Below are 21008 nucleotides of genomic sequence, written 5' to 3'. Positions count from 1 at the left end.
ATGGTATCCAGTGGTAGCAGATAGATGGTTGTATTAGTGCAGTGTGTACCTGTAGTTCAGTTTGAATTGTGTTAGAGTTAAAGTGCAGTGTATGGCATACTGTTAAGTGGGAGTATTGTGTAGGGTATATTAGATCTTACTGTTCATCAGCCTGATAGCCTGAGGGCTAGTTAAGTGTATATCTGGATCAGGGAGGGTGATCCAATCCGGTTTTGCTTTGAAAAACCAGCACAAAAGTAAAATGGATTATCTGATCATGTTTAGCGGATCATTCTGATCCAGATTAAACTGTAAAAACTAGAGATAAAAAGTGTTCTTTATCGTTTCATTGAGCCCAGATAAATCTGCTGGTAAAGGCAACACATTTCATTCACTTCAAGAAGGAAATTTTGCTTTTTCTTATGAATTCATTTAATTTATACGGGTCGTACATTAAAGTACAGAAAAATATTGTTTGACTGGGGTCAAGTGGGAGTGTGCGTATATAACTATAATTACGGTATAACAGGTCAACGAGAGAGGGTCGGGCACTTATCACTGTATTTACGGTAATATCAGGAACAACAGAGAAGCTGCGCTGACAGAGCTGAGTTTTTGCCAACCAATGTTTGAGGTAAAGGCATAACAAAGTGTTTTTCTGGGTTATTTTTACTGTTATACTTAAGGCTAAATCACGGTCGTATGTTTATCATTTATATTTATATTTAAAGATCTCTTCGTGCCAACTGTAGTAGATGCACATAATGACAAGGTTATTTGCTAAGGTTAGCCATGAATTTGTTTGACTATTTAGCCTACTTTATAAATAGCTAAGTTACTTTAATTCATTATTACTCTTTATAAAGTGTAACCTTTGCAGCCGTGTTGTTTTTTCATGTCATGGTCCATGCATGCATGCGCTCAGGTACAGGCATCGTCGGTCCTGGAGTGCCGCTGCCCTGCAGATTTACTAACCCGAATTAAACACACCTGAACAAGCTAATCAGTGTCTAAAGGGCTGAATCTGAAATGGCACACTTCCGTACTATACAGTACGCAAAAAGCAGTAGGCGAACGAATAGTATGTGAGTATTCGAGAAACAGTAGGCGAGAAATAACCGGGTGGTGGACTATTTCTCGCGAGATTTGGACGTGTGTATACTTATGTTGCTTCCCAATACGCCTACTTGCATACTAAGTAGGAGAAAACAGTACTTTAGCAGAGTCCTAATCGTAAGTATTCATAAAAGAGTGGCCGAGAAATTCCCAAATAGGGGCTGGCTGCAGCCGATGGGGCGAGTGGAGCTCCACTCTAAAGCGGAAATACGTCACCGTCACTTAAACCCGAGCAGCCCTAATTCTGACCTCAACCGAGAAGTAATTTATTCAATGACGCTGTTGTAATCTACTTGTAATACTTTTAATGCTACAAAATTATTGTTTAAATATTATTAAATACATTTAATGTTACTAATTCCAGACATTGTTTCCAGGCTTGTATTTAGAACGTAAACATTATAATAGTTAGCAGTGAACAACAAATGAAACTTAAAATAAATATTTTTTTATAAAACCGAAAAATGTGAACACAACTAATTTAGGAATTTTATATTTAAAGTAAAATAACATACAAAACAACCACAGTGAAATGTTAAATAATTTCCACATATTAAGTTTTAATTGTTTTGAGTAAAAATCACAAACTACAGAACAAATCAACTGGGCTTAGGGCTGGGCGATACAGCTGTAAAATGTATCATAGATATAATATTTCATAATCTTCATAAACAATAATTATTGATACATTTTTTTAGCCTTTAATAATAAGACCAGAAGAAGTCCCAATTTTAGTAGTAGTCCCAGTTTTTTAACTGTATTAATGTGAAGTGTTTTGGTTATATATAGACTGCATCGTGTATATATATGCGTCATATAATATAACAGTGATGGCATCAGGATTATTAGGTTAGTGCTAATGCTGATACACATCCACTGGTAACTTCACTTACGTACAACATTAGCCACTGTGTTTTGGGCATAATCTTGTGTGCATAATGCAGTTTAATAGCTCATAAGATGCGAAAGAGAACTTTGTTCTGTATCTGTGCTGTGTCTGGTGCGAGCGTCGTATATCAGAAGAAATATCTGTGAGTCAAATTGCATGAAAGTTTACACAGGCACAACTTTAAAATGTAGTTATTACGGCAATGTCTGTGAAAGAGATGTATACGCTTTTAAATAGTGGATGTGTGTGATTGGTTACTGCAAAGGTGCTCTCTGTTTATAATTCAAATAGAATTCTGTTATGCTGCCTATAAAGCCTGTCCGAATCTGTCTCTGAGAGCTGCCTTCATGCACAAACGCTGCCTCAGGAATCATTGCCTGATTGGGCATTGAGAAAACAAGTTAGCTGCCTAAGCTTTTGGACATAGAGGTGGTTTTCAATTTTGCCTACTAAGAATTTAGAATACGGATGCATTGTTTTTGTAATGGAAAGTTTACTTTTTGGAGGGTAGCAAATTAGTATACACCCATTGTGACGAACAAACATAAAAAAGTGGTTAATAGTTACACACATTAAAATACAGCTCCTCTTTGCATTCACGTATTTCATTCACTTGATTCATTATTTCAACATACTATGATTTTGGCCAAACTAATTTAAAATTCTGATGTTATTTAGTAATATGCAGAATTGGGAGGCAGGGTGAGAGTCAACATGTAAATTAAACCTAAACCAGCTCAGACCCTGCAGCCTAATTTGCATATTATCTATGCAAATTAACATTTTTACCTTTTTGGTAAAAATATTTTGTTACAAGTTGTTAATGTGAAAATGTATTTATTTATTTTGGCAGGTCTGTTCCACCATACCACACAGTGATGTTCAGTGAAGTTGTTCACAATAGATAGAGAAATAATTCTTATAATCCTGCAAGTAAGGGGACCACTGAAAGTGATGAACTTAATGAAGTTGAGTCATCAGTGTCAGAATCTTGTTCTGCTAGAAATGTCTTCTAGTAGTTTGCAGAAGAGCAAGATTTACTTTCCAGAAAGAAAGCAAAGATCAAAAGCAGGCAAGTCCTTGACCTGCCCTCAGTGTGGAAAGTGTTTCAAATACAAATGTCGTCTTGAGGACCACATGAGAACTCACACTGGAGATTGCCCTTTCGCATGTCCTCAGTGTGGAAAGAGTTTCAATCTGAAAGCAACGCTTGAGATGCACATGAGAATTCACACTGGAGAGTCTCGGTACACATGTCCTCAGTGCGGAAAGAGTTTCACACAGAAAACCCATCTTAAGGTGCATATGAGAATTCACACTGGAGAGCGCCCATATTCGTGTCCTCAGTGTGGAAATGGTTTCAAACGTAAATCAACGCTTGAGGAGCACATGAGAATTCACACTGGAGAGTGTCCATATGCATGTCCTCAGTGTGGAAAGAGTTTTAAACAGGAAAATAATCTCAAGGTGCATATGAGAATTCACACTGGAGAGCGCCCATTTTCATGTCCTCAGTGTGGAAAGAGTTTCAAACGCAAATCAACGCTTGAGAACCACATGAGAATTCACACTGGAGAGTGTCCATACGTATGTCCTCAGTGTGAAAGAAGTTTTAAACAGAAATCAAATCTTGAGACACATATGAGATTTCACAATGGAGAGTGTCCATACACTTGTCCTCATTGTGGAAGGAGTTTTACAAACAAAAGTCATTTTGAGGGCCATATGAGAACTCACACTGGAGAGCGTCCGTACACATGTCTTCAGTGTGGAAAAAGTTTGAAAGATAAGTCATCACTTAAGATGCATATGAGAATTCACACTGAAGAGCGCCCATACATATGTTCTGAGTGTGGAAGGAGTTTCAAACACATATCAACACGTGAGTTGCACATGAAAATTCACACTTAAGACGACCATACACGTGTCCTCAGTGTGTAAAGAGATTTAAAAAAAAACACTTGATGAGCAGATGAAATTGACTCAGGAGAGTGCACATACGTTTGTCTTCAATGTGAAAGGAGTTTCAAGCACAAACCAAATCTTGCAGTGCACGTGAGAATTCACAATGAAGGGTGTCCACATGCCTTCATTGTGGGATGTAGATTTTCTGTTAAGTAAATGCTTTCCCGCACATGCTCCTTCACAACTCCTTCCTGATGGAACATTCTTCCTACCTAATTCCGGTCAACCACATCTCTCACAACATTCAAAAAACACTAAATCTCTTCTGTGAATACTTGACAGAGAAATGAAAGAGAAAACTCTCTCTTCATCTTAACATGTATTGGTCTGGCTTTTGTTGAAACTAGTAACTTTGTATAAGCACCTATTGTATTATTGCTGATGTATGACATATCGCTCATTGCTCCCTGAACTCTGTGTAAGTTGCTTTGGATCAAAGCGTCTGCTAAATGTAAACTAGAGTTTTGCATTTAATCATCATTTTTTGCATTTTGCAAGCTGTGGTTCTAAACATGCACATACTGGATATATGCCTAGTCATATACAGTGCCTGTTAAATATGCCATGTGACCCTTTTTTTTCCACATTTTGTTATGTTGCTGGCTTATGTTAAACTATTAAATTCGTTTTTTTTTCATATCAGTCTACACTCCATACACTGAGCTGACAACAAAAACGATTTGGGAGAAAACGTAAATAAGTACATTGCGTAAGTATTCATGTGTCTTCATCAACAAGCAAACCTGGAATTTTTTCTGAGCTAAATTTCAAGTCTCCCATAAATAATTATGCAATGTAATGTTTTTTTTATTTTTAATAAATTTGCCATGTCACAAATCTTTGGACTTTTACTTTGTTATGTCACTTCCGGTTTTATTTTGTTGTCTAGTGTTTATTGGTTTCCCTGTGAATAGTTCGCTGGTGTGTCTAATCTTGCTAGCCCGGTTCATTTTGTCTAATTATAGCCCTGATTTTGTCATATTTCTTTGTCCGGTGTTGTGTTCAGTTATATGATGTGTCTCCTTATTTCCGTATTCTATTTACAGTTCTTTGTGATTTTATGATTCAATAAAACTGTTTGCATTTGGATCCAGCCGGGTCTCCACATCATTGTGTATACACATGGACAAAAGTATTGTGACACCCCTTTTTAATGAACAAGTTTGACTGCTTTAATTATTTTCATGAGTAAAAATCTTAATGCTGCAGCATATATTGATAATCTATGGATTTGCGTGCTTTTAATTTAATAGCAACAGTTTTGGCCCTTTTCCACGAATCTGTGTTGAACATGTTATATGGCTTCAACTCCACAATATTTATTGAAATCTAGTTTCTTATTTCACGTGGTAATTTAAGCGTTTAGCGATCTGCGTCGATCGCGTTTCTGACTGCGTACAATTGAGAGTGCGAGGGTATAACTATCATTACGGTAATATCAGGTCAATGTATGAGTGTGCTGCTTTCTTATCACTGTATTTACGGTAATATCACAGAGAAGCTGCGCTAACCAAGCGGAGTTGTTTGCCCAGCATTGTTTAAGGTAAAAACATAACGAAATGTCATGTTTTCAGATCATTTTAACTGTTATACTTGAGACTAAACCATGGTGGTATGTTTATCGGTTGCATATATCTTTGAAGACGTCTTCAAGTCATCTGTAGATGTGATAAGGGCACGGATATTGCTAAATTGAACCAAGTTGAAATGAGTTTGTTTTAGTGTATTAATAAGCATTTGTAAATGCAATAACTAATCTTATGTAGTTATATTGTGTAGTGTTACTTAACTAACGTTACCTTATAAAACTAAGGCGTGTTTTTGTTCTTATTTTCTGGTTGTGGGAACATTTGAATGATAGAAAATATTGTAAAACATCACAGTGTAAACAACACACTGATATAAAATATGTGGTTCTTTTGTTTGATTTTAGATTTGTTTAAAGACAAAAGGGATGAATTAACTGAAGTTTAGGAGAAACATCCGACACCTCTGAACATTTTAATGCAAGAATTACCTTGTGGTAATTTTGAGGACCACATGAGAATGCATACCAGAAAGCACCAATACACATGTTCTCAATGTGGAAGGAGTTTCAAAACGAAAGGGAATCTTAACGTGCACATGAGACTTCACACTGGAGATCATCCATACGCATGTCTGCAGTGTGGAAAGAGTTTCAGACAAAAGTCAACGCTTGACAGGCACACAGTAATTCACACTGGAAAGCGTCCATATTCATGTCCTCAGTGTGGAAGGTGTTTCAAACGCAAATCAACGCTTGAGGACCACATGGGAATTCACACTGAAGAGCGGCCATACGCGTGTCTTGAGTGTGGAGAGAGTTTCAAACGCAAGTCAACGCTTGACAGGCACACGTTAATTCACAATGGAAAGCGTCCATATTCATGTTCTCAGTGTGGAAGGTGTTTCAAACGCAAATCAACGCTTGAGGACCACATGGGAATTCACACTGAAGAGCGGCCATACGCGTGTCCTCATTGCGGAAAGAGTTTTAAACGCGAATCAACCGTTAGGAATCACATCAGAATTCACACTGGAGAGCGCCCATACACATGTCCGCAATGTGGAAAGAGTTTTATACAGAAATCTAGTTTTGAGGTCCACATCAGAATTCACACTGGAGAGCGCCCGTACTCATGTGCTCAGTGTGGAAAGTCTTGCAGACAGAAAAGTCATCTTGAGGAGCACATGAGAAAACACTGAAGGCACATGTGCTTTCAAATGCAGTGCATATAAAAATATTCATCTGGCTTCATTTTTTTTCACATTTTGTGATGTTGCTGCCTTATGTTGCACCATGAAGACAAAGTAAAATAATTAACTTGTGAAACCAAAATAAGAACACAGCATAGGTTTTCAAAACCTTACCCCAGTTCTTGGTTACAGCACCTTTACAGCCTCAAGTCTTTTTGTGTATGAACTGACAATCATGGATTGGCTATTTTTCTGCCATACTTCTCCTCAGATCCTTTCAAACACTTTCTGGTTGAATGGGGACTACCAGTAGACAGACATTCTCAGGTTTCTACAGAGATGTTAAATTGCTTTCAATCTCTGGCTAAACCACTCATAGACAGAGTTGCCAATCTTGCATTGTTTTAGCTATGTGCTTAAGATCATTGTCCTGTTGGAGAAGAAACCTTCTGCCCACTCTGAGGTTCTGAATGTTCTGGACTAAGTTTTCTGTGACTAAGTCAACTCTGTAAATCCCCAAGTCCCTGCTGCTGAAAAACGCCCACATCATGATGCTGTTTCCACCACACATTATTGATGGGATGGTATTGTGCAGGGGATGACCAGTGCCTGGTTTCCTCCAGACACGATGGTTGAAACTGAGATTCATCAGAGCAGAGAATCTTGTTTCTCACAGTGAACGATTCTTAAAAAATAATTTTGTGCAAATTTCAAGTTATCATGTGTCTGCTTTGTCATTGTGGTGTATGGAGTGTAGAATAATAAAAAAAGTTCTGTGTTTTTTGGTATTTCAACTTGTTGTGACACTTCTTGATTATGGTTTTTATTTTGTACTCTCTTGTAGTCCTCTCTCATGTGTGTCTTGCTAGCCCTCGTTATTCTTGTGAATTTGTTTTTTGTCTGGTGTTGTGTTCAGTCCTATGATGTGTATCCTTATTTCCTTATTTGTACTTCCGGGATTTTATATGATTGAACATTGCAAAATTCTGCTACTACAAATGCAATTATTTATATATATACTTTTTTTTATAAAGATTAGTTAAGGGTAAAGAAGTGACTGCTTGATTCTGTCGTCTATTGATCTAATATTTTGAAATATGCTGTTACTATCTCCATTCCAATATAATTAATTTAAGTTCACAGAGATCATTGTTGTTTGTCTAACATTTTTCTTTCACTATATAATACATCCATTGAATCAGAATCACTGTGTCTGCGTTTTTTGTTGTTGTCTTTGCTGAATGTAAATCGCAGATTGATACGTAGTCAACATGTTAAACAGCTTCCACACACTTTCTTGCAAAGTCACGTGGTGGTGTGAGTTGTGCAGGGGGTTTCTTTGGATTATATAAAAAACAGTAGTCTTACACTGGTCGAGAAAATAGAAATGTTTATCAAAGTGTTTGAGACTTTACTAGTCTAAATTCTAAGTATCAGAGAGACAAGTTTAGGTAAGTAGCCTAACGGTTCTACTAGGCTTCTTTTGATTGTTATCGGAAATAATATACAGACACTCTTTTGTTTGTGAATGTGTACTGGAATTGAGTTGGGGTCACAAAAATATTTGTTTATGTTGTTAAGATACCGTCTATATGACCAAATAGAAAATGTTACTGCAATTACCCTCATGTTTAGTTGGCAAATTCTGTTTAAATTAGAATTGGTCTACAAAATAAATTAGAAGGCTTAACCCCTGACACTGTTGCAGTACATTTCAAGAAAAGTACATAGCAAATTATCTGCAACTCCTGCATGCATTTTGCAGTTATCCAAATTGCTTAGAATATACATAATAGTTATCAGGCCATCAGAGTCTTTATCATCATTCTTTTTCTCTATGTGAGGAGCAAGAAAATAGAAAAGTCTTTACTTTCATACAGTTTACACTGGGATAATAACACCTTCGCTAAAGTGACCTAGATCTATAAAATAACCTTAAGTGCCTAAATTAGCTTCAATACCCAAGAGCAAACAATAAGCAGAAAAGGAACTGAATCACACTTCAACAAGTAATAAAGTGACCGCTGATTTGAGCCAGGAGGTAATAATTTACTGTAACTGTGTTAATCCAGCTGATTTGTCCATTTCAGTGTACAGTTCATCTGAATAATCGAATGATGAAGTTTCCATTTTTAATAAAGCTGTTAAGCTGCCTGAACAAAGAGACCGAATGTGTGTCCAAATTTACTCACTCGTTTTCACCCGCTCCTTAAAGTGGACTATATAAGTGAACTAATGTAGGGTGAATAAGGGTTTAGGGAGCGATTTGTGATACAGTCCCAGTCTCTAATGAAGTATCGGTCTCCCCAATTCACAGGATGCATTGTGACTGACGTCACGTTCCCATTCTCTATCCAGTACCTCAGAGATGACACATTTTTGTAGCCTAACCTAGAAGTAAGAGCACTGGTTCCCTCGACCATATGCATTTTTCCCACAGACTTTTGGATGATCGCAAAATATAAGCACTGTGATTTATAAATGTTTATGACGTTTACAAGTTTTGTCTATCAAGATAATCTTTACAAATTAACAAAACATGTGTTACTTTTGAAGATGAAACGCCATCAGTAGAAGTAAATCACCAAGACTCCGACAACTCTTTCAAACTTTATTAAAAATGTGTTCCCTGGTAAGTAATTACTAAGTGAATGAATCCGAAAAATATTTTCAAGTTTTTTTCTATGACATAAAACACACCAATTATAACCGGCATGTAATTTTTAATGGTGGTTCCAATAACAACTTGCTTAAAGTGACTACTTCCTTCGGCAGGGACGCTAGATATCATCGCACATATAGAGCTCACAAATAATGCAACATGTGCACAAATCTCTTAAAACGTAGATGTGGAGACATTCAGGGAGACAATTCTCACCAGGGAATACATTATTAATAGTTAATAGTTGTCAGAGGCTTGGTGGAGGTACCGTTAATTTAGACCCAGATAGCACAGATACAAGATCTTGAAAAAAACTGCCGTGAAAAAACATCTTCTATACATCCTTCTATACAACATGTCTGTTGTACATCCATTCTAAATCATACACATCTTACAGACATCTAGAGGTCTATATGACATCTGACAGCAGACGTCTCAGAGATGTGGGCAGATGAGCAAACAGCATCTGCCAGATGTTTTGCAGATGAAATGATGCAGGTGTGCTATCAGGGGAGCGACCTAATGTGAAGTCTGTTGATAGCATTGTGTAAGCTTTTTGCATCTGTCGATTGTATTTCAGCTAAAAAAAAAGTAAAATAATGAGATGTCAACTTGTAAAGATGATCTTGCTAGACAAAACGTGTACGCCTCATAAGCCTTTGTTAAGTACAGAGCTTTATTTTTGCGATTATCCAAGTCTATGAGAAAAATGCATAGGCTTTCGATCCAGGGAACCCTTACGCCGCTAACTTCCGGGTTGGCTGACAAAAACACGACGACGAGCGTCGCTATAGTTACCATTACGGTAATATCAGGTTAGTGAAAGAGTGTGCGGCTCTTATCAATGAATTTACGGTAATATCAGAAGCAACGAGAAGCCACGCTAACTGTGTGTTGTTTGCCCAGCAATGTTCGAGGTAAAATGATAACAAAGTGATCTTTCGGTTTTTTAAACTCTTATAGTTGAGACTAAATCATGGTCGTTTATATTTATCAATTGTATCTATCTTTGAAGACCTCTTCAAGCCATCTGCATACTAATATGATGGTTACTTGCTAAAGTAGACACGTTTGAATTGATTTGTTTAGCCTATTTTATAAATGTCCACGTTAATTTGATGCTTTGATACTATTTATGAAGAGTAACTTTAAAAGTTTTTTCTGCGGCGTGTTTTTTTTCATGACGTCATGGTTCATGCTATTAACTCATGTTGAGTCCCTTTTTGGGAATATACCCTAAAATCATGCATTGCTTTTGTTATGGAAAAGTATACACTTATGTATGTGGGATAGCAATACACGAATTGTGCATGCACATACAAACACAAAATAAGTGGTTAACAGCGCATTAAAATAAAGCTACTCTTTGCATTTAAGTATTTCTTAATTCGTTATTTCTTAAATCATTATTTCAACATACTATAATTTTGGACATGCATATTTAAACTGAATGCGAAAACTTAAACCCTAAGGCCCAATTTGCATATTACCGATCCTAATTCATATTTTAACCTTTTTGATAAAATATTTGGTGAGGAGTTGTAAATGTGAAAATGTATGCATTTATTTTGGCAGGTCGGTTCCACCTACAACACAGAGATATGCAGTGAAGCCATGGATTAAGATGAGGATAAAAAACAGTGTCAAAAACCTCAGAATCTTGTATTGATAGAAATGTCTTCTAGTAGTTTGCATAAGAGCATGAGTTTCTTTCCAAAAAGAAATCAAACCACAGAATCAGGGAAGCCCTACACATGTCCCCAATGTGGAAAGTGTTTCAAACACAAAGGTCGTCTTGAGAGACACCTGAGAATGCACCCTGAAGAGCGCCCATATACGTGTCCTCAGTGTGGAAAGAGTTTCAGACTCAAATCAACGCTTGACCAGCACATGAGAATTCACACAGGAGTGCGTCCATATGTATGTCCTCAGTGTGAAAAGAGTTTTACACAGAAAAATCACCTTAAGGTGCACATGAGAATTCACACGGAAGAGCGCCCATTCACGTGTTCGCATTGTGGAAAGAGTTTCAAACTGAAGTCAACGCTTGAGGAGCACATGAGAATTCACACAGGAGAGCGTCCATACGCATGTCTTCAGTGTGAAAAGAGTTTCACACAGAAAATTAATCTTAAAGTGCACGTGAGAATTCACACGGAAGAGCGCCCATACATATGCGCTTATTGTGGAAAGAGTTTCAAACACAAATCATCGCTTGACGAGCATGTGAAAATTCACACCGGAGAGCGCCCATATGTATGTCCTCAGTGTGAAAAGAGATACATAGAGAAATCAACTTTTGAGTCACATATTAGACTTCACATTGGATAGTGTCCATGAACATGCATTCAGTGTGGAAGGAGTCGTAAATGAAAGACAAAAGAGATGTTTTTTATGCTATATTACAGAGATATTATACATAAAATCTTCTGCAGTGCAAACTCTAATGTATTAAAGCCAAAAGCCGTTTGCAGAGTGACTGATATGAATCTGAAGACCTGACATGTATGAAGTAAACAGGGTCACTTTTGTTTTCATGTTGATTTAAAGCAGTAAAACAGTTTAAATGTCATTGTTGTTTTCTTAGAATTTTTATATGTTCACAATTTTCACCTGCATGCAAACCTGAAATCATCAGTCCAAGAACTTCCTCGCTATAATAATCTCAGTTTAACAGTTGTAAAGTGACAAATAGAGTCTGTCTTCTATTAATGACATAGTTTGAAATATGCTGTTACTATCTCTATTCATCAGTGTTATTAATTAAAAAATCTACATAAACCTGCCAGTGGTGGTTGTCTAAAAGTGTTCTCTCACCATATATTTATTATTAAATCAGAATCACTTCATATCCGTGTATGAGTGTTTTCTTTGTCGCTGTATGTAAATAGCAGATAAATGAATGCGTGTTGAGGGTGTTATAAGGCTTCCACACAATAAGTGTTGCTGTGTGTTAAATAGGCAACACATTTGTTTAACTTCCAGAATGTAAGTTAGCTTTTTTATATATTCATTTTCTTTATGGACGGTTTCAACAGAAACAACATAAACCTGAAATCATGAAATTGAATCAATAACTGTTGAGTAATTGACCTGCAAACATAATAATTATAGCAACTGGTAAAAAAAAATTAATACAAATAAAATATGTACTGTATACATAAAGCACGGTTGCAGAACTGTCTAGCTACCGAAATGTTAACATGAACGCTCTGCTTTAAGAGATGTATGGCCTATAGACATAGCGTAGAAACTAAACTAAACTTTTAGTTTTAGGTAGCCAAAACTAAGGCAAAACATTACGTGTGCATTGTCTTTAATGTGCATTTTCTTCAAATACTTATATTTAAACACATTTTAGACAGTAAAATGTTATTTACATCAACAAAAGCCATCTTTAAACTGCAGCAGCATGATATGGTTAATTATTGTTTGATGCTGCTCAAATGTGCCATGTGTACACCATACTAATGTAATTTATTTTAAATTAAACAATAAACATAAATTATCAAAAAGACAAAAACAACAGATCACTTCCCCATTAACTCCATCAACACACGTAAGAAAGTCCTAGCATGTGTTTCTAGGTAAGGGTGCTAACATTGGCCCATTAAACTGACAGTAAGAATGTTTACAGATTAACAGTTAAATTGTAAAAAATAATTTGTCAAGCTTTTCTTAAAAACATCTGCTGCATGGATTTAAAGAAAAATCTTCATAGTCACATAATAATGCAATTTACGGAACTATATCAGCATGGCTGTGATTAGGCCAGAGGCATGATCCTTAAATCAGAAACAACAGGATTTGCGCACCTCCAATAAAGACTCTTAAGAGGTAAAACTGTGGTGATGTAATAAAGTTAGTAAAGAAAACTGCAGATTATAACAAAATCTTTATTTCACAGATCCACATCTGTGACTTTACAACTACAAATTCCACTGTCACAGGTGCTCAGTTCAGACTTTAAAGGTATAGTTCACACAAAAATGAAAATTCTCTCATGATTTACTCACCCTCTTGTCATTTTAAAACTTCCTACTGAAGGTCTGGAACTTATCGCCGCTTTCTTCGGCAAAGGCCTGCCCAAGAGGCCACATCACTGAATGGTAAAGCAACCAATCACGTTTCGTTTTGGGCGAGTCATGTTAAGTGGCGTGAAAATATCCCTGCAGTAACAGACCGGTGTAAATTCACGAATATGTCAAAAGTAAACAGCAACAACATTGATTATAAGTTTATGCAGTGAACCTCGCACCCGGATAAATTGGCAATACTCAAACATTTTGAGTTTTAGAGGTCCTTGATTTGAGTAAGCAGAACTTTTAAATTTGAGTACTATTAAATTAAGTTCTTACCAAATCTTAGCGAGCGCGACTCCAATATTTAATTTATAATTTCTATGAAATTAGGTAGAATGAACTTAAATAATGTTTGATATTGTAGTTAAACACAACGGGATGTTTTCAGGTTATTTTGACTGTTATAGTTGAGACTAAATCATGGTCGTATGTTTATCAATTATACATATCTTCAAGGACCTCTTCAAGCCAAATGTAGATGTGATGCAAAATTACAAGGTCATTTCCTAAAGATTTGAACACATTAATATTATTTATGAAGTGTAACTTTGAAGACACTTTCTCCAGCCATGTTGCTTTTTTTCAGTATACTCCTACTACCAGTTCTATTGTGAAACATATGCAGTTCTTTTTTTATCGGTGTTGTTTTTTAATACGGTGAATTGCTTAATTGATGTTTTTTTTCATATTTTTAACAGCCAAGTTGCATGCGCTTAAAGTGTAATTTTTTGGAGGATCTATTGAAAGAAATGCTACATAATATACATAACTATGTGTTTAGCATTATGTTTTTATTTTCTTAGAATTAACTATTTCTATCTACAAACAGCGCAGGTACCTTCCATGTAAAGTGTGATTTTTACTTCTGCGTCTGACCTTTGCCGAAGCCTACAATGCGATGTGTACTGCACGGGCTGTGATTGGTCTGCTTGAAGCCCACTAAGAGCTGTATTTTGTTGCCACTTCTAAGCCTTACCAGGGGCACATTCAATCTCAAACCGGTGCACAACGTTTTTCTACGGTTTATACATAGGTAGATGCAATCCCATGGGATTGAACCCATAATCAATGCTTTTACCACTGAGCTACAGGAAATCGTGATAAACTGCACTTGCATCATTTTTTTTTTAATGATGTAATTTATACTTGTGCTCCTACTGTTTGGCCTGTGCTTACAAACTTTAAACCTCTCTAGCTCCAGTGCTATGTGCAAAAAAAGTCTGCATTCATTACTGAATTATGAATGCTACTACAGGTCACTGAGAGCAGTGTTTCCTGTTAGTTCTTTGCAATGCTGGCAACTATAACCTACCAGCTGACTTGCGAAATCACTTCTATTTGTTTTATTAATAAAGGATATTGGAAGTCACTAATACTACAATTTAATTGTCACACAGTAAGACTTTTTTTATTAATTAGATATTATTTATTAGAATGATCTTGCTTGATTTTATAAACACCATGCACTGTGCTGTGTTTTACCTTTCTGTTTTTCCTGTTTGCTCCTGTAAAGCTGCTTTGGAACAATTCACATTGTGAAAAGCGCTATATAAATAAACTTGAATTGAAAAATAAAATTTGTATTGGAAAAAGAGAATCGTTTTTTCATCGCCTCTTAGCCCTCGAAATCATAATCGAATCGTAGCGTGTCAAGCCTAGAGATTCCCTCCCCTACCGATGGCCGTAAATTCAAATCAGAGCGTCTTCCGTGTCTGGAATGGATTTATTCTGAATCTATAAGGTAACAATAATATCATAAGATAACCTTGTTTGAAATGGGTTTTGCTAAAAGAAAATTTTGGTTTCTTCTATACTACTAGGTACTTATACTATACTGACTAGGTTAAATAGAATTGCATTACTAAAAAAAGAGACAAAAAAACATTTTTCATTTACTAAAACTAGACTAAAATATGCATTGATAATTCTGACTAAAATAAGACAAAAATGCTCAGACCTTTAGTCGACTGAAATTTGACTAGACTAAAAAGAGTGTGAATGTGACTAAAACTAATAAAACTCAAATGACAGCTTGACACACAGACTAGACTAAAACAAAAATTAAAACAGGCCGCCAAAAAACAACACTATATGCAAGCTGCATGAAATAATATTTATTAATTCTCAGGATTATTCATTAGATATTTTTTATAGTAAAAATAATCATTCCTGATACAGAATTTTTTTTCTACAAGTAATAATGTGAATTCTTGATATATAAAAACGGCAAATTTACATCAGAAATTTTAACTAGCACTGTAATTATTGATTTCTGAATATAACTATATAATCATCAAAAGCTGTTGGGGTTATCTTTTGCCTGTATCTGCTTCACTTTCAGAGAAGAGATGCCAGTGAACAGGCTTTGTATGAGTCATCAATGACTACAATTGGACCAATTCCATTATGAATTTGTATGTGCTCCTCAAGATTTGCTTTGCGCTTGAAACACTTTCCACACTGAGGACATGTGTGTGGCCTCTCTCCAGTGTGAATTCTCACATGTTTCCAAAGTCCTGATTTGTACTTGAAAGTCTTTCTACACTGTGGGCATGCATATGGACGCTCCTCAGAGTGACTACTCATGTGCAGCGCAAGCATAGAATTTTTTTTGAATCTCTTTCCACACTGAGAACATGTATGTTGCCGTTCTTTAGAGTGAATTCTCATGTGCTCCTCTAGATTCAATTTGTGCTTGAAATTCTTTCCACACTCAGGACATTCGTATGGGCGCTCTCCAGTGTGAATTCTTATGTGCTTCCAAAGTCCTGATTTGTACTTGAAAGTCTTTCTACACTGTGGGCATGCGTATGGACGCTCCTCAGAGTGACTTCTCATGTGCAGCCCAAGCGTTGAATTTTGTTTGAAACTCTTTCCACACTGAGAACATGTGTATGGTCGTTCTTTAGAGTGAATTCTCATGTGCTCCTCAAGATGGAATTTGTGCTTGAAAACCTTTCCACACTCAGGACATGCGTATGGGCGCTCTCCAGTGTGAATTCTCATATGCATTTTAAGAATTATTTTGCGATTGAAACTCTTTCCACACTGAGAACATGCATATGGGCGCTCTTCCAAGTGAATTCCCCTGTGCAGCCTAAGCGTTGAATTTTGTTTGAAACTCTTTCCACACTGATAACATGTGTATGGTCGTTCTTCACAGTGAATTCTCATGTGCTCCTCAAGATGGAATTTGTGCTTGAAACTCTTTCCACACTCAGGACATGTGTATGGGCGCTCTCCAGTGTGAATTCTCATGTGTACATCGAGAATTGTTTTGCGTTTGAAACTCTTTTCACAATGAGAACATGCGTATGGGCGCTCCTCCAAGTGAATTCTCATGTGCACCCCAAGCGCTGATTTTTGTTTGAAACTCTTACCACAATGAGAACACGTGTGTGGGCGCTCTTCAGTGTGAATTCTCATGTGCTCCACAAGTGTCAATTTGTGTTTGAAACTCTTTCCACAATGAGAACATGTGTATGGACGCTCTCCAGTGTGAATTCTTATGTGCTCCACAAGCGCTGATTTGTGCTTGAAACTCTTTTCACACTGAGGACATGTGAACCGGCGCTCTTCAGTGTGAATTCTCATATGCACATCAAGAGTTGTTTTACGATTGAAGCTCTTGCCACACTGAGAACATGCATATGGGCACTCTCCAGTGTGAATGATCATGTGCACCTTAAGATGACTTTTTTTTCTGAAACTCTTTTCACATTGGGAACATGTGTGGGGTCGCTCTCCAGTGTGAACTCTCATGTGGTCCTGTAGACAACGTTTTTGTTTGAAACTCTTTTCACACTGAGGGCAGGTGAAAGAGTTGCCTGCTTCTGTCCTTTGCTTTCCTTTTGGTGAGAAATGATTGTTCTTTTGCAAACTACTAGAAGACATTTCTAGCATAACAAAATTCTGAGTTTTTTTACACTCATGTTTCTCCTCAACTTCATTCTGTTCATCACCTTCATCCGTTAACTCATCTGAAATGAAATGATTTTATATTATCGATTACAACCTGGTGTTTTTGAATTCCCATGACCATAAAATCATAAAGTCTTAGATGCTTGCTATACTTTTATAAGGCAGATAAAAACTCTTATGATCTCGATTTAAATGACTAAAACTCATGAGCTTTCACACCAATCATTATTGAAGAATCAGGAATGGACACCAACCTTTTCGTTCCTCAGTATCTTCATCCTTCATTATGCATGTGTCTGGATCCCTCATGGCTTTAATCTTAAAATTTTGTACAAAACTGTGTCACAATGGATTTGCTTCAATATTACTTTTGAAAGAAGTGGTCCCTTCGCTTGTAGGACTAGCAGAATTATTCCTGTATTTATTGAATACCTCTGTGTTTAATGGTGGAACAGACCTGCCAAAAGAAAAAAAAAATCTTATTGTCTTAAATAAATCTAATAAATCTTATTATAGCTATGCTATAATAGTTCACCATGGCAACAACAGGTCGCATATATATAAAAGCACAACTGCATTAAGTCCTCAAGTAAATATCTCTACAGGACCAATGTGTAATTTTAAGCAACATCTAGTGGTGACGCTGCCTACAAAGCCTGTTTGTGTGACAAACTCAAAATACATATTTTAACTCGGACTTTAAAGGTCAAGTGTGTAATTTATGGGATGATCTGTTGATAGAAATGCAATATTTTATACAGACCTGCTAAACATTTGTTGATACCCTTACAGCTCATTGAAATAATGCTTAATTTCTCCTAAATGGTGATGAAATTAAAAGCTATTGTATCAAGTATATATTTTGGTATGTCATAGAATAAAGCAAAGGAGCTTTGGAAAGAGATGAATTATTGCTTATCCCAAAACGATATTCTAAAATGGCCTGGACACATTTGTTGGTACCCCTTAGAAAAGATTATACATAATTTGACTATAGTGATATTTCAAACTATATTTTTCTTTTATTAGTATCACACATGTATCCAATCACATGTATCCAAGGATAAGCAAATCATTGCATTTCAGTTCATTTACTGTAAGTCTGTCACAGCCTTACAAAACTTAAGCTAGCTTTAGCTAACAGTGAGTGTAACCAAATACAGGAGTTGGTTGCCTCGTCGTCAACAACAACAATCCAAGTAAGAAAATTACGTCAAGATATGATTCTTAGCTAAAAATACTTTGATTAAAACACCGGTGTTTACGTCAGAATACCTTTGGTGACGTATTTACTGCAAATACGAGAGTGCTATGGGCGCTGCCATTGTTTCCCCTTCATGTGAACCGCGGCACGTTTATGACACAAAATCCACAAATCCCCCCTTTCTGGGTTTTCTTTTTCGGACGGGATTTTGTAGAAGCATCGCTCGGTCAGGCGTGAACCCTCGTCGGTTGGAGAATTTTATTGCGGTAAAATGATTTCTTCTTCTGTGGTCGTATAGGCGGCTTGCAAACTAACTGTAAAGGGTCATTACGCCACCTACTGTGCTGGACGAAGATACGAAGATGCCTCTTTGAAATATTTATCAATGTAAATTCTGTGATACCTAAAGCTTGCATATCTCCTAATAGACAAATTCTCACCTGATCATATTTCTCAAAACACGCTCTTCCATTTCTCTTTCCTGTAATAAACTACATAAACCAGAGTTGTGTTTACCCATAATATGAAGTGTAACATTGAGATAAGTGTTACACATTCTTAGTCTTGTGATTAGGGGAAAATCTGTCCTATGAAAGTTGACTACATTTTATGTTACTTTGTATTCTGTAAAATGTCTTGCTTATAAATAATATATTATTAATTATTTGTTTTCTAATTTGTGCTGTCACACCTAGGACACATGTACGGTATATTTGTCAACTATTTAAAGATGTTCCCAGTATACTCAATTTTGTTGTCTCTGTCTAAAATCAAACAAAGAATTTAAAAGTCACTTTTAGGCTTTCCAATGGACATGTAGGGGTGTGTAATAAGAAAGCCACATAAATATTACAATGGTTTATTTTATCATGATAATCTATTTTACATCTTACTATACAAGATCTCATTACAACACTTGGTCCAGTTTACATGAATGTGCAACGGACAAATTGCCGCTTACAAATGCCTGTCGACACTGTCCAACCAAGAGTCATATCGGGGGTGGCAGATAGATTTGTTATAAGTAAATCAAGTCTTGCCAAGCATCTACATGATTTTGTAAGGTTGTCAATACCCGCATTGCATATTACAATTCCTGGCCCCAGGGCAAGGGCTGGAAATGTCACATCCCAATTAGTAGACCTCACTGCGATAATCCATTGGCATACTTCAACAGAAAAGTTGTATTTAGTAATTCTGACAGGATTTTGTGATAGCCAGCGGCGGTTCTGCCATATCAGTGTGGGTCACCCTGGTAGTTGGCATGATGCTAGGGCATTTCGTCTCATTGAGGTTGCTCATCTTCTTGAAGAGGATTCACTGTCCCTGGTCCCTGAGGGAATGAACATCATTGGAGAATTTGCCTACCCTTTGTTGCCCCAACTAATGAGACCATATTGGGATAAGGGGCGCTTGAACATCTGACACAAATGCTTCAACAGAAAGCTAAATTATGTTTGTGTAGTGTTATTGTGGCATAATGAAATCAAAGTTCTGGAGGCTCTGATACCTGCTGTCGTAAAACATTCGAAACATAAGTTTAAAAGTCTCAGCATGTTGCATTCTGCAAAACATTTGCTTGGAGCCATGTGATCGACCTTATGTGTTTGATGAAGGTGTTGATGATGAACAACAACCCCCCCCCCCCAATTTAACAACAGTACTGCAAATCATTACAGAGACATAATTTGCCACCAAATCTAGACTGATGATTTACTGAAAAAGGAGACGTGTTGTAAATTGACAAATATGGTTTATGCCATTGAGTGTATAAAGGGTCACACAAAATAATGTGTAAGTGTAATAAAAATATTTTTAAACAGAAGTCGAAAACCCAACATGGGCTTTAAACCCAACAAATAAAATGTATATGAAATTTCTCCATCACTTAAAAGTCTTTGACGCACATTGTGGGTAAAATGCAATAGATTTACAGCAAAGTGTTTATCCTAAAGGAGTTGAATGCAGTTCTGTGGTTCATCATTACTGTAGTAAACATACACTTTTTATACAATTTGTAATTATGAAAAGAAAGACATTTTATCTAATGGACCATGATTGCTCACAATTTGTAACTATGATTTTTTTTAGCTTTCGTAACATTTTGTGGCATAAAATGAGGAGGTCATAAAACTCAAAATCAGCATGTGATAATTTATAAATAATTTTATTATAATATTTTTTTCCAGCATCACCATTATTTTCTCCTGGCGTTGTCCAATTCCTTTTTTTTCTGCCAATATTATATCAAGGCCCTGTTTTCCCCTGTTTTCGAAGTGTAAGGTGGTGAAAAATGTGAGAGAAGAAGAACCACAAACCACCCACTGGCCCAATGGCGGAGTCCAAGTAGCATGGCGAAGGCACGCACAGGTTCTTTCTTTCCAGCGCTCTGGGTTGTTATTGTAAACGATATTTTAAAATTGCGTAATCTAATCTGACCACAAAGGATAAAAAGGAAAACCTCATTGAATA

General features: G+C 36.5%; 4 protein-coding genes across 4 annotated transcripts; 3 read left to right on the top strand and 1 right to left on the bottom strand.

The window, feature by feature from the left end:
• Positions 1–555: 555 nt before the first annotated feature.
• Positions 556–4903, top strand: LOC130426577 (gastrula zinc finger protein XlCGF8.2DB-like). Its single transcript, XM_056753433.1, has 2 exons — positions 556–613; positions 2838–4903. Exon 2 carries the CDS (start codon positions 2939–2941, stop codon positions 3893–3895), a length of 957 nt encoding a protein of 318 aa, XP_056609411.1. The 5' UTR covers positions 556–613; positions 2838–2938; the 3' UTR covers positions 3896–4903.
• Positions 4904–5444: 541 nt separating this feature from the next.
• On the top strand, positions 5445–7455 carry LOC130426583 (gastrula zinc finger protein XlCGF49.1-like). Its single transcript, XM_056753440.1, has 2 exons — positions 5445–5492; positions 5883–7455. Exon 2 carries the CDS (start codon positions 5954–5956, stop codon positions 6674–6676), a length of 723 nt encoding a protein of 240 aa, XP_056609418.1. The 5' UTR covers positions 5445–5492; positions 5883–5953; the 3' UTR covers positions 6677–7455.
• Positions 7456–10150: 2695 nt separating this feature from the next.
• On the top strand, positions 10151–12178 carry LOC130426585 (oocyte zinc finger protein XlCOF15-like). The gene is made up of 2 exons (XM_056753442.1): positions 10151–10246; positions 10905–12178. The coding sequence occupies exon 2, from the start codon at positions 11004–11006 to the stop codon at positions 11658–11660; it is 657 nt and encodes a 218-aa protein (XP_056609420.1). The 5' UTR covers positions 10151–10246; positions 10905–11003; the 3' UTR covers positions 11661–12178.
• A 3332-nt stretch (positions 12179–15510) lies between these two features.
• On the bottom strand, positions 15511–18833 carry LOC130426572 (gastrula zinc finger protein XlCGF57.1-like). The gene is made up of 3 exons (XM_056753426.1): positions 18608–18833; positions 17587–17789; positions 15511–17391 (listed from the first exon to the last, which is right to left on the bottom strand). The coding sequence occupies exons 2-3, from the start codon at positions 17639–17641 to the stop codon at positions 15749–15751; spliced, it is 1698 nt and encodes a 565-aa protein (XP_056609404.1). The 5' UTR covers positions 17642–17789; positions 18608–18833; the 3' UTR covers positions 15511–15748.
• Positions 18834–21008: the final 2175 nt, after the last annotated feature.

The sequence above is a fragment of the Triplophysa dalaica genome, chromosome 7 (genome assembly GCF_015846415.1).
Source record: "Triplophysa dalaica isolate WHDGS20190420 chromosome 7, ASM1584641v1, whole genome shotgun sequence".
Lineage (NCBI taxonomy): Eukaryota > Metazoa > Chordata > Actinopteri > Cypriniformes > Nemacheilidae > Triplophysa > Triplophysa dalaica.
Note: the sequence above shows the minus strand (reverse complement) of the source record. Positions and strands in the feature narration are given on the sequence as shown.